We start from the raw sequence: 15043 nt of genomic DNA on the forward strand, positions 1-15043 counted from the left end.
TAAAAAATTGGCGGTTTTATTTCTACTGTAAATTTGTAGTTATCGTAACACCTCCATTGAAGATTGTAAAAGAAAACAGCACATGTTTGATTAAAGAGTTTGTTTCTAAAGCATTCTGTTTTTGCAATATTTTGCAGTCAATTTCACCATTTTAAAACAAATACTTGTAAGTATAACATTTTCACAGATTCTACCTTTAAAACAATGCAAAGTTTGTTTTGTTTTACATGATTTTTAAAAAAATCTTGTGTTTATTTTATTTTATTAAATATCACTGGAAGTTGAGTTGTAAGAATGAATTATCTTGTCCGTACAGCGGCGGATATTTTTGAGTGGCTGCGCTGCCATGATACTGCATGCTCTGGGGGTCCGGCTGCAATATTGAGGCTGGCGGCAGCAGGGTGTATACAGGCATTTCCTGGTGGCCCATCAGACCGGTATTGCCGCTGTTATAGTGGCGGGACTTGTCAATGTTTTGGTGGTTCTGCTGCTGTTGCTGCTGGGGGCGGGGGGTGTTCCCTGACCCGGGAGAACGGGTACTGGTCACCTAAACAAAAAATCTGTTTTTCAGGGATCCAAAGGGATAAGACGATGGTCGATTATTGATGTACATAATTGATTATAATGAGTCATGACACACATGTAGATTAAAATTGGTGGTTTTTTGAACACTCAGCCAAAACCATAAATCAACCAATCAAAATTTGCTAATGTTATCAAGCCAACGCATAAGAAAATGTTATGATAAAACTTTAGCGACTACTTTAATAAACAGCCCATTGTCCCCTCTCGCTCTGAATTCAACAAATACATCTTCAATTGCAGAAAATTTTATAAAAATTATGAATACCTGATATTCATCATTGACTGGGGCCGCTGGGGAGGGCAGAGGCGTCCCCTGTTTAGACTGAGCTGGCGAGGGCAGAGCACTTTGACCGCCACCAGGCGACGGAGTGGGGTTACCATAAGGTCGGGGAGAGGGGGTGGGCTGGTAGTGGGGAGACTGCAGCGGTTGGTGGTGGGGAGAGGGCAGGGGTTGGTGGTGCGGGGAGTGGAGAGGTTGATGGTGGGGCGAGAGAAGGGGTTGGTGATGGGGGGAGGGGATCTGGTGGTGCGGAGAGGGGAGGGATAAGTGGGGGGAGGTCATGGGCTGGTGATGGGGAGAGGGTAGACCTGGATAACCTAAATTAAAAAGTAGTTTAAAGATTTTGAAATAGAAACTTTTCAGTGGAAATTTTTTTTATGTAACAAAAAAAAAGATAAAAATGGACAAGGAACTAAACTCTTTCTGCGATTGGTGATATAAAATTTATTTTGGATAAAGGTTGGGTTGGCCAATTAAACAATTGATTTTGTCCATTTTGATATTTTGACTAAAAGTTGAATATATTTCTTACCTGTGCTTGTAACCCTGTGATTAGCATTTATATGATGGTGGGACTTGAATCCTGTGGTATACCCTCCTTGGATATTGTGAACTCCTAAAATAAACATTTTATAAAAATCTATTTTTATTATTAATTTCATTACCTATTTAATATTCTATTTCTGTATTCTGTTTGTTTGTTTTTTTACTCGTCTTTCTATTTATCTACCTATGTATCCTATCTATCTTATATATCCTATCTATTCAATCTTTTCTGTCTATCTGCCTGTCTGTCTATCTACCTATCTATCTATCTATCAACATATCTAATTCTATCTGGAACCACGTGATGATAAACAGGCTGGTGATGTTGAGCAGCTAGATGAGAATATGTCTGTCTGTCTATCTATCTTTATATCTAATTATCCTAGCTATATATCTATATATCTAAACTATCTAATTCTATCTGGAACCACATGATGGTAAACAGGTTGGTGATGTTGAGCAGGTAGATGAGAATAACCTCTGTGTCGATCTGTCTGTCTGTCTGTCTGTCTGTCTGTCTGTCTGTCTGTCTGTCTGTCTGTCTGTCTGTCTGTCTGTCTGTCTGTCTGTCTATCTGTCTATCTGTCTATCTGTCTATCTGTCTATCTGTCTATCTGTCTATCTGTCTATCTGTCTATCTGTCTATCTGTCTATCTGTCTATCTGTCTATCTGTCTATCTGTCTATCTGTCTATCTGTCTATCTGTCTATCTGTCTATCTGTCTATCTGTCTATCTGTCTATCTGTCTATCTGTCTATCTGTCTATCTGTCTATCTGTCTATCTGTCTATCTGTCTATCTGTCTATCTGTCTATCTGTCTATCTGTCTATCTGTCTATCTGTCTATCTGTCTATCTGTCTATCTGTCTATCTGTCTATCTGTCTATCTGTCTATCTGTCTATCTGTCTATCTGTCTATCTGTCTATCTGTCTATCTGTCTATCTGTCTATCTGTCTATCTGTCTATCTATCTATCTATCTATCTATCTATCTATCTATCTATCTATCTATCTATCTATCTATCTATCTATCTATCTATCTATCTATCTATCTATCTATCTATCTATCTATCTATCTATCTATCTATCTATCTATCTATCTATCTATCTATCTATCTATCTATCTATCTATCTATCTATCTATCTATCTATCTATCTATCTATCTATCTATCTATCTATCTATCTATCTATCTATCTATCTAACTATCTATATCTATCTATCTATCTAATTCTACCTGGAACCACATGATGGTAAACAGGTTGGTGATGTTGAGCAGGTAGATGAGAATATCCAGTTGTTTGGTATCCACCCCCTCCAAGGTTTCTGTAAGGGTCCTGCAAATATTGAAATCATAAAATTTAAACAAAAAAAAACATTTTTAAAGTTCTCTAAAACTCTTCATGGACTAAAAGAAAGCGTTTTTCGCGATTCTCAACTTAAGATCTTTAAAAAAACTGACTTAATTAAAGGTCTCTTTACACTGACGAACGTTCGGACCCTTGTTATCAACTATCAAGCTAGTTAATACTAGATTAATTTTTTTTTAAATCACTAAACCTTAGAAATATTTCGAAAAAATTCACGCAACCTTGCGAAAGATAATAGTTTACCGCATTGCATGTATTATAGAAACACGACACCTTTCCGCGGATAGTAATATAAAAATTAATCTTAGATTTTAGTTCTAAAGAGCTAGCAAAACTGGTATTAATTTTAACATTCGTGAAAAATTTTAATTTATATTACTTTACAGGAAGGCTCAAAGAACCAGTTCTAATCCAGCGGATAATCACCGGTTTCTAAGTCATACAGGAGAAATGAAACTTGCCTGTGGCTGATGGTGGGGGAAAAATTCGTTCAGCACCGAGTTATGCGTCACCGAGGGTCCAGAAAAATTATACGCCGTGTCAAACGTCAAAGTTGTAATCGCCGTCGAAACCGGGGCATGCGATATTGCCGTGGAAATTGGCGGCAGCGAAACCGCGGCGGGTATTGAAGCCGCCGACGGCGGTCCCATGTTTGGCGGGTTAATTTGTTGGGCTATGGTTTGATTCGCCGCGTTTGGTTGGTCTAGTCCCCAAGGGTCCAAAACATTGGCGGTACCCGCAGTTACTTGCGGATTCCAGGCATTGCCCGCGTTTGATGTTGGTGGTTGAACTGCGGCTCCCGCCGTTGTATTATTGCCCGCAGCTGTGGTAACATTGGATGTGGCTGTGGCCGCTTTCTTGGAAGCTCGCCCCACTCCACCCGTTCCACTCATTGGCTGAAAATAAAAGGTTTAATTAAAACTTTTGTTTGGGGTTTGTTATGTTCAAATTAAAGGGTTTTAATTTTCTTATTTGTAAAATTAATTCAATATAACATACTAGCGGCTGCGCCCCTAGCATCTAGGGTATCTGTATTAGAAATGTTAGAGAAAACAGAAAAATAGCCTAAAACAATCCAAAACTAAAAATATTCTAAATCTATCTTATGACTAATATAAAGCTTCCCTATAAAGAAGAACTATATCGGATCTATATTCTATTACATAACAGCGCAGCTACTTTCTAACTCGGGTATGTCCTACTGACCGTCCGACCAATCATCATTAATAAACACACTAATGTCCTTTTAATGCATATTTTTATTAGTTTGTTTCAGCTGTGATACAAATGTCCAATGCTGACTTTAAAAATTGTATTACACTGTGGGCTACAATTGAATCAAGACAAAAGTAAGTGCCGAGCCCTGGGACCTATGTAGGGTGAAAATATACATAAATTCTTGATGATTCCAGGTGGAGACAAAATATTTTAGCGGGGTCTTTTGGTTTTTTTTCAATTTAAAGTTCTAAAAAAAAATTGAAAAAAATATGAAAATCTATAATAAAAAACAAACAAAAAAAAATTTTTAATATTTTTTTTTATTTAAAGATACAAACAACTTATATAAATACTATAAGCTTTAAAAAAATCACAATTTTTAAATTTAGACTTTCAATATAAAGATTTGTAGAAAAAACCTAACAACAAATTCTAACATATTTCTGATCAACATAGCAATAAAACGTCTTTTGCAAAATCTTTATCATCAAAAATAAATAGAACTTACTAAACACTTTTTTTCATTTAAACTTATACTTTTCACATTATTTAACTTTAAAGATTGATTTTTTTAAAAAGAAAGGTTGCGTGCTTTTTTTATTCATAATTAATTGCCTAATTTTGAGATTCAGATAAAAAACCTTACTGCTTTATATCATTGGATACTCTACTAGCAGCGGCTACGCCTCTAGAGGCATATAGGGACCCTTAGGTTGGGGGGGAAGACGAACCCCCCCTTACAATTACAGTTTTTTTTTAATGAAAAAGTTAAAAACATTTATTTTGGAGAGTTGATTCTCTTGGGATAGTGATGGTACCCTTCCCCAAAATAGTTATAAACCTTACCAGGACATATAAGAAGCTACCATGTAAAGGAGAACCATATTGGTTCAGTGGTTAGTGAGATCCCTTGGTGCACAAAGACTCACATAGAACGAGTTACTTTATTATAAAGATACATATATTTATACACAGAAACTCTACAATCAGAGTATGTCTGTTTGTTCATCCGTCTTTATAAAAACATTACAGAATATATTTATTTGGTACTAGCGGCTACGCCCCTAGAGGCCTTTAGGGGCACTTGAGAGGGGAAGAAGTGGTTGAATTCTACAACTAGATTTTTATTTTAGACTTAAAAAGAAAAAGTTATTTTTTTGTGTGTGAAATGGGGTCCTTTTTTAGGGGTTGATTTCTCCTAGGATGGTGGAGGTACCCTCCCAAAATAAGTTATAAACCTTCCAAGAACCAATGAGAAGCTACATAGAAAAAAAAGAACCATTGATCATTGTTAATTACTATTCAGGGATAAGACAATGACCGCTAAATTAATTTACATTCCCAAATATGATACATGGATAACCCTTCTGTATGTTTCAGTTAATGGTTGAAATGTTGGGCACTTAATTTAATAATCCAACCAAACAAAAATCGCAACAGGTCCCCTAAGTAGTTAAGCCAACGAATAACAAATTCCTATATTAAACTATGGGGACTAGTCTAATAAACAGCCCATTGTCCCATCTTGCTATGATTAATATATTTTTGTATCTGTATGTTACACTTGCTATTTTCTTTATTTGTATTCTTTTAAACCTAAAAGCTTCACTAATTATGGATGTTGTCTTTTTCTCTTGTTAAATTCAATTACCTAATTCTGGATATTCTTTGAGGTTGATAATTACAATTATATTTTATTAAATGGAAAAAGAACAATTTAATCATAATTCAAGATAAAAATTATTTTATCACTAGCGGTTTTGCCCCTAGAGGCATCTAGGGGCCCTTGATAAGTGGGGGGAAGTTGACCCCTCCCCTACTTTCAGTTTTAGTATGTAAAAGAAAAAGTTTTTTTAAATGTTGGGTAGGAACTAATTTTTTCTAAACTCAAAACTTCTCAGGACCATGAAAAACTTGAACCAAGAAGAACTATATCAGTTAAGCGGTTACAAAGAATCTTCAGTACCGACAGACACCCTCACACACACACACACACACAAACAGACAGACACAGAAACTGTTACTTTTATATAAGGATTAATAGACACTAAACTACTCCTTAATATGTTGATCCTATTATCAGTCTAAAAGATAGGTCAATAAAGAAGAACCAAATTGGTCCAGCGGTTAGCAAGAACTTTAGGCACAGACAGAAAAAACACACGGACATCCTATCTTTTTTATACAGGGAAATAACTTTTAAACGATAGGAAATTTTTTTTCTTTTCCAGATGATATTTCTCTCCCTGCTTTAAAGCACTATTTATGATACAAAATAGATTGATGTCTGTTTGTCCATCTTTCTGATGCTTAAGAACTGATATGGTTCTATTTTTACTTTACTATGTAGCTTCTCATTGGTCCTTGGAAGGTTTATAACTTTTTTGAGAAAGAGAAGAGAAATCACCCCTTAAAAAAGGACCACAACAAACAAAAGTAACTTTTTCTTTTTAAGCCTAAAATAAAAATATAGTTGTTGAATTCAACCTCTTCTTCACCTCTTAAGTGCCCCTAAAGGCCTCTAAGGGCGTAGCCGCTATAGCAAAATAAATATATTCTGTATTGTTTTTATACAGACGGATGAACAGACATACTCTGATTGTAGAGTTTCTGTGTATAAATATATGTATCTTTATAATAAAGTAACAGGTTCTATGTGAGTCTTGAAATATGGTTCTCCTTTACATGGTAGCTTTTCATATGTCCTGGTAAGGTTTATAACTATTTTAGGAAAGGGTACCACCACTATCCCAAGAGAAATAACTCTCCAAAATAAATGTTTTTGACTTATTCATTAAAAAAAAACTGTAATTGTAAGGGGGGTTCGATTTCCCCTCAACCCAAGGGCCTCATATGCCTCTAGAGGCGTAGCCGCTGCTAGAATATTATCCATTAATATAAAGTAGTAAAGTTTTTTATCTGATTCTCAAAATTAGGCAATTAATTATGAATAAAAAAATCACGCAACCTTTCTTTTTAAAAAAATCAATCTTTAAAGTTAAATAATGTGAAAAGTATAAGTTTAAATGAAAAAAAGTCTTTAGTAAGTGCTATTTATTTTTGATGATAAAGATTTTTCAAAAGACATTTTATTGCTATGTTGATCAGAAATATGTTAGAATTTGTTGTTAGGTTTTTTCTACAAATCTTTATATTGAAAGTCTAAATTTAAAAATTGTGATTTTTTTAAAGCTTATAGTATTTATATAAGTTGTTTGTATCTTTAAATAAAAAAAATATTACAAATCATTTTTTGTTTGTTTTTTATTAAAGATTTTCATATTTTTTTCAGAACTTTAAATTGAAAAAAAAACAAAAGACCCCGCTAAAATATTTTGTCTCCACCTGGAATCATCAAGGATTTATGTATATTTTCACCCTACATAGGTCCCAGGGCTCGGCACTTACTTTTGTCTTGATTCAATTGTAGCCCACAGTGATTATTGATTTTAAAACCTTTACTGAAAGCTCTTTTTGAAGTATATTTATACAAATATACTTTTCAAATTTGGTGAATTTCTTTTTTTTCTAAGTCTATTAAAAGCCAAGTAAACCACAATAGAGGGGGTGTTTAAAAATATCATTTGAAAAAAATCTAATACTCCTAGTTACTAGGATACCTTTTTTTGACATATTTTAAGATAGGTTGTATAATGTTTACTTAAGTCTATAAAATATTATTTTGAGTCTAAAATATGAAGTCATTTTTAATCACCCCCCAAACCACAAAATGACTAAGGACATACAAACTACCGGAAGCTGCCCCCCAAGAGCCGCACCCCCCCCCCCCCTTCATGAAATTGTGTATATTTTACTTCTTTTTTCAACCTTTTCTTCTTTTTACTATACTGTTGAAAGATGGGCTCTTGTATAGGATTAGATAAATTTCCTAAACTGATTTTAGTCGGGGAGGGAAGGGACATTGGGCTGTTTCCTACACTAGTCCAAAAGTCTTAAAACCTTGGGGACCTTTATTTAATTTTTTTTAAAAATTCTGATTGTTTTTTTATTTAGTCCAAACGTCCCAACTACTAATTGTAATCTACATCAATTAATCGGCCATTGTCTTATATTTATAACCAACCAAAGGCAGAATTACACATAATAGTTCTGTGTAATAATAATCTAATATAACCATTTTCACATGGTAAATATATGTAGGAAGAAATATTTTTCATGTTTTCTTTTTCAATACTGAATTGAACCTAACTCTAAACACGAAACATCCTTTACAGTTAAAAATCTGTCTATACAAAAATGAAGCCAAAATCTCATCTTATTTAACGTAAAAAAATTGTATCCTGTTTAAAGTTTTTTTTTTATATTTAAAGCGCAAATGAAAAACCAACAGACTACCGTTTTTTGTTGTAGTATAATGTCAGCTAGGCATTTTCCCATAAGGGTCTCTTAAAGCATGATCTACACCGCCCCCCCTCCCCCCAATCGAAAAAAGAAGTTATTTCTTCTAATAGCATAACGAACTTAACCTTATAAACTGAATGAGAGACAGACAGACAGATGGACAGACTGGGTAATTCAAGGAGTATCTCTCTTCTAAAAAGGTAACGCACCTAGGGGGTCACTTTTAGGTAAAAGGGACATTTGTAAAAAGTTTACACTGCCTTTTTCCAGGGCCGTGTAATGAAAAATTGACCAATTTCCAATTTTGTGGATCAAGGAGTAAAGAATTGGTTTAATTGACCCTAGTTCCTTTAAAGGTGTTGCAACAACTCCGCAAAAAAGAACAAAAAGTGAAAACAGCAAATTTAATATATCTTTACTTATCCAATCCCCTTCCTTTATCAACAATCCAGGGACGTCCAAGCTTTTTATTTTGATTGGGGTAAAGTGAGGGGTTTCAAAGATTTAAGATGGATAAACACCCCTTTACCCTAGGACGTCTATGCTCCTATCTATTATTTTTTGCAGAAATGAAACAATTAACACAGGAGTTTTTACGGGTTTATTAGAACATTTCTTTGGGCAGGGATGAAGGACTATGTTAATGAACAAAAATAAATGAGAAAAAAAATTCCCTATTAAATAGAGTTTACGATATTTTTTCTGAAACTTAAGATCTCGGAAATTTTCAGGGAAGCTTTATAAAAGTCTAAGAGTGGTTTAAGGCTAATTTCTCGACCTCCCTCGCCCTCCCCTAGAGGCTAAGGGTAAAGTAACTATTAGTAGGATAAAGAGATTTAAGCATAAATGTAAAGATTATGAAGAAATGGAATAAAACGTGTTTACATTTTCTACCCTTATATTTTTTAATGGTTTACAAAAAATAAAGGTCTGTATTATAGTTCAAGCTTTAGTGATTAACAGTTTTACATCCTTATAAATAAAGTAGTAAGATGTTATTGTTAAAGCTTAAGATTTTAACTACTGAACTGATAAGAGTTTTCCTTTAAGGGAAGATTCGCATAGGTACATGATGGTTTTAGGCTTCTTATTCCCAACTAGAGGCAGGGACAAGGGAAGGTTATTCTGGCAAACAATGCTTTAGAGCTGATTTCTTAGATTTCCAGTTTAAACTTGATGATGAGATAAAGCAACTTTTGGCAAAGTTTGATAAGAAACTCAAGCATTATTTTAATACTTTTTGCTCTGTTTACTAAAAGCCATGCTAAAAGGATTGTCAGATTTTGCCTGCACATTCAGTTTAAAGATGTATGAGCAGAAACAAAGCGTTTTTACAATTTTTAGGTATTTTATCTAAATCATAAACTCCTCGTAAATTATATGTTAAATAGTGAATAAATTTAATAAAAATCCTAAAGAGTGGATAGCTGTAATACTTTGAAAAATATTTAAGATTGTTTAGATATTTATCTCATATACAAATTTAAATTCAAAAAAGGTTTTTACGACTCCTAGCAATAAAATTCTGAACTACATAACTATGCTTTTCCAAATCATACATTTAATAATATTTGTTGTGGTTTAATTTGGTATTTCTTGACAACATCTTGCCTCTAATTGCAAAACAAGTTGGAGGGAAGTGTCAAAATAGGGAATGTAAATAAGGAGCTTCCCTGAAATCATAAAATGATTTATCATGTCCTGCAATACTTAAACATAAACAACTAATCTTCTCGAATATTAACAATTTACAAACTTTTTACAGAATTTAAAAATGGGTAATTTTCCCCAAAGTGCCTTGTAGAGCACAGAATCCTAACTTTCCCTACCATTAATTTAAAACAAATTGTAAACGATCAAAGGGGCGGGATTCCTTTTGGTATAGCATTAAGGAAACCAAAAGATATAATCTAAATAAGGAGGGGGATCAGTGCTTAATAGGCAACTTTGTGGTAAGGCACCAATATATCTTTTTTTATGCTAATTTGTTATTAAGTTGTTCGTCAAATAGAATTTAGTATTTTATGTTTATTTATTTTTTAAAAGCGAAGCTTTTCTATAATTAGGGTCGGTCCGTAAGTCCGTACGTCTTTCCTTTACAGTTAGCTGTTTTGGTTAATTTAAAAAGGTTAGAATTGTCCTATAAATTTTAAACTTTACATGCTAATTCCTTTAGGTACCACTTAGAAAGCGCAGCAACTCTATAATCGTTACCATAAATTTTATACGTCCATTTAAAACAGGCTTAATTTTTACTTTTTTTACAACAAATTTTTGTATGTTAAAATTATCCTAGTCATCAGATTTTTTTTAATACTGATTCCTATTACAACAAGGTATAGTGTTATAAGCGAAGCATCTCTATAATCAAGTCCTAAGAACGTCATTATGTCCTTAAACAGTAACATGAATTTAATCGGTTTTGCAACAAATTTACTTACAATTTTGTAGACATATGCATTAATATTCAGTTTATTCAGTTCTGACACTCTACTAGAGTTAGTGTTAGTTTGTCCTTCAATTTCAGAGCTTCGCTTATGGAAGTTGTCATCCTTGTTTTAATAAGTAATGAACAATAAATTTTATTTTTAAGATGTATTTTAATTATTGAATCAATATGAAACTTTTGTCTTAACTTGCCTTAAGGGGTTAATAAAAGTGTTTGAAAATGCATCAACGTAAATATTTAATAAAATATTTTGTTTTTTGTCTTTAATCAGTTACAAATATTATGGAAAAGAAAAAAAATTAAAGATTTTAATTTTAGGAAGTAAGTAAAAATGTTTTTTAATCTCCCTACTTTTGAATTGTTGAGTAAGAATTCTGTTGTTTGTTTTGAATTATTGTCTGCTAATTTCTTATTTAATATTGAGGTTTAGTGATGAGATTTAGCGAATTTAAACCCTTGTGTACTTTACTATAAACCCTTTTTGATAATAGTTGAATCATCCATAACATTCAAAACTTTTAAAGGTTTCGTGATTAGATTGTATGATTTTAATAGAATTGTTGGTCAGAAAGACATTCCCTTGTCCCTGACTAGAGGAAAGCGCCCTGTCGCTAGTATAAAATATAAATTAAACTATTTTTTGTCATAAAATCCTATAAAAATAAACTAAAATTCCTATTTTATATTCAGAAACAGTAACATATCCAAAGCTTAATATCCTTCATTAAAGCTTAAATATTTGAAAAGATTTTAAGGTAACCGTCTCCTAATAATTTTGTAAATAAAAGCATTGTTCCTTATTTATTAATTAACTAAAAGCCACATGTCCCTGAAAAGAAAAAGGAATAAATATTCGGCAAATCAAAAGTACAATCTTTTATGATAAACGTATAAACTTTTGGAATAATGGTGTACACAATATTGCAGGAGACAATAGGCAGTTTATTACACTAGTTCCCAAAGTTTTATAGAATGTTTTCTTATTCGTTGGAAATACAACTTTGGAGACTTTTTATTGGAATTTGATTGGTTGGTTTTATTAAGTTGAGTGTCCAAACATTTCAACCACTAATTGCAATTTACAGAAGGGGTAAATTTGTTTATTAACATTGAGGATGTACGTCAATTTATCGGCCATTGTCTTATCCCTTTAGATCCCTGACAATATTATGCTAAAATTGACATAATTAAAAAAATAAATGTATGTTTTGACTGGCAAACAAGTTGTAAGCAAATTATTTCTGTAATGTGAAATATAACATTTCTAGTGTTACAAAATTGTGGCTGAAGCTTTATCTGAATGAATATGAATCTAAATTTTGATTGATTGATTAGCCATAGTCTCTTAGGGTTTGGACCTAAGTAGTCATGGAGTAAGCTGAGACACTTTTGTATAGCCACTAGGGCTATTAAGCTCCACATTCAAGCACATTATGACTTGACCCGCTGTCTCATGAGAGCTACTCATTGTTACCTCACCCTCGCCGAGTATGGCAGGTGTCCCAATTTAAGTCACCGTAATGAATGACGCTCTCCGCAGAGGAGCTTGGGATAAGGGTAGTACTGATATTATGTACTTGACTATTAAGTATCCAAACTTACTCAATAATCCCCTTCTTACACAACCAGGGGAAGTTGCGTGAATGTATTCAACTGAGAAATTCGAGTTGCCACATGGGGACTAGAACTCGAAATCTCATCACCGTAATTCAGTGCGTTACCACTGAGCTACGACGCCCCTTATGAATCTAAATGTTTATCAATGCTTTCACTCAAAGTTACAAGCTAGCTTTAATCACCCCTCTCTAACTCCGCAGGGTTATCCTGTTCCCAATATAACCTAACCTTACATAGCCTAAGGTAACAATTAACACCAGAAAATAAACTTACTCCTCCACCCTTATTTCAAAATGAAGAGGTGTGGAGGGGTTTTGTGTTCAACTAGGCACTTTGAGGGAAACCGCCACCAGTACATCCATGCAGGGATCTAAAGGGATAAGATGATGGCCGATAAATTGATATACTCTAAAATGATGAAAAACAAAATTACCCCTTCTGTACATTAAAATTAGTAATTGAAACCTAATAAACAAACAAACTAATGAAAATTCACTAAAGTCCCCAAAGTTGTTAAGCTAACGAATAAGAAATTTTGAGGCTAGTGTAATAAACACTCCATTGTCCCCTCTCTCTCTCTGACATCCATGTCCGTAGGTTGTGTCCAAGCTATGATGATCATCATTATATGCTTTAATATCCATTAAGCGTATACTTTCATATTTGACTGATTATTGCATTTTTGTTTGGGCGTTTGCAATAGACACTAATAGTGTAGAGTAAGCATTTGAGTGCATAGGTTTTTGTCAAAGGAATAAATGTATAATTATAGATGTATAATCCAGAAAACTAGATGGCACAAGTTGTGGGGATATTTTTCGTTTGCTAACATATTGCTTACCCTTTTGTAGCGACTTAGCTGTGTTTATATTTCCGACGCTATTGCCTGATATTCAAAGACCCAATAAAAGTCTACACACAGGGTCTCCACCCCGTGGGTAGATTTACATATAAATTCTTATCATAAAAATTTAAAATGAGATATCATGTCACTCAGACAATATTAAAAAATTAGAAAGACTTATTTTATCTTCCATAATCTATCCATGTATATCAAAAGCAAAGCATGTTTGTTCTCAAAAAATCTAAATACTGCGTCTATTATGAAGCCAAATAAATGTAAAATTAATGATTCACAATTTTTTGTGGCTTATTATACCTAAACATCCTAAAGGGATAAGACAATGGCTGGTGTATTAATGTACATCCCCACCGATGATACACAAAATTACCACTTTGTAGATTTCAATAAGTGGTTGAAACGATTAAACACACCAACCAATCAGAATTCAAATTAGTCCCCAAACTAGTTGAGCCAACAAATAAGCATACGTTACTATAAGACTTTGGGGACTAGTGTAAAAAAAACAGCCTAATGACCCCTCCCTCCCTGTAAAATGGTAAAAATAACTAATTAAGCTATATTTTTTAATGAAAAAAATAAGTTATTGATTTAAAATGATTAATTTACAAACTAAGGTCAGTTTTGTCCATTTAAGCGAAGCTATCAGTATTTCTTTTGGTCAGATAATGTAAAAATAACCGAAGTTTATATTTTCTACCATACTTGGACGGACAGACTGACGTAATACAATATTTATAAAGAATATGTTGAACAAAAATGTTCTAAGACCAATTTAAATGCCAGTACACACAAAAACGCGCCAAAAAGTTTGAACCAAAATTGTTCAGATATGAGATAAGACGCTTTACAGCTGCTTTTATTCAACTATTTTCTAATTCTGAAAAATTTAAATTGAAAGAATGAAAAAAATGCTTTTCTGCTTAGATGTACATAAAAGAAGTTTAATTTAAATGTTTCTATGTAAAAATTTTCCGCGTGCATAGTAAATGTGTTATATTAGGCATAGCAATGCCTAATATAAAGTTCCACTGAATAAGGAGATATTTAAGGGTGTACTAAAATTTAATTTAGCTTGAAAAAAAACAGCTTTTTGAGGATTTTTTTGTATTTTTGGCGATTTCTCTTGGAAGGGTGGTGGTACTCTCCCCTAAAATAGTCATAAAGCATTTCAGGACTGTAAGAAGCTACCCTGTAAAGGAGAACCATATCGGTTCAGCGGTTAACGAGATCCTTTGGTACAGACACACACGCAAAAACATCCTGTTACTTTATTGTAAGGATAAAAAATAATTTCTTGTTTAAAAATCTTAATTTTTGCTCCTGCAATTACAATAAAAAATGTTGAGCCTTAAGTGAATGCTTTCAATAAGAAGCTATGGTACAAAACTTCAGGGGAAAAGGAATTGTATACAAATGGCATAATATTACATATCATTTAGTTAGCTCATTTAAAATGACTAAAGTATAGGATGTAATAGTTATTTATCGCATTATAGACAGTTTTCCGCGGATATTAATTTGAAAAATTATGAGATTAGAACCAGTTTTGTTAGAACCTAGGGGCCAAAGGCCAGGGTAAACAAAACTGGCATTAATTTTATGATTTTAATTTCAACATTTTTAGAAAATTGTTAGTAATACGATGCTATATATGGTTTTTCAGTATGGTTGATAACCGGTTCTTATCCAACGGATATTAATTGGTTTCGAAGCCATACTGGAGACTAAAACACATTTTTCAATTAAAAGTTTCC

The 15043-nt window shown here is 33.1% G+C and overlaps 1 protein-coding gene across 1 annotated transcript in view; it reads right to left on the reverse strand.

The window, feature by feature from the left end:
- Nucleotides 1–269: 269 nt before the first annotated feature.
- The window catches only part of LOC145324595 (uncharacterized), a 117620-nt gene continuing 102846 nt past the window's right edge, over nt 270–15043 (reverse strand). The window contains exons 12-16 of the mRNA XM_080167177.1: nt 3240–3674; nt 2646–2745; nt 1398–1481; nt 851–1182; nt 270–547 (exon numbers count right to left, since the gene is read on the reverse strand). Coding sequence (XP_080023303.1) covers nt 272–547; nt 851–1182; nt 1398–1481; nt 2646–2745; nt 3240–3674 — 1227 coding nt within the window. The 3' untranslated portion in view covers nt 270–271. The remainder of the gene's footprint in view (nt 548–850; nt 1183–1397; nt 1482–2645; nt 2746–3239; nt 3675–15043) is intronic.

This window comes from Acartia tonsa, chromosome 7 (genome assembly GCF_053477335.1).
Source record: "Acartia tonsa isolate MP-2025a chromosome 7, ASM5347733v1, whole genome shotgun sequence".
Taxonomy (NCBI): Eukaryota; Metazoa; Arthropoda; class Copepoda; order Calanoida; family Acartiidae; genus Acartia; species Acartia tonsa.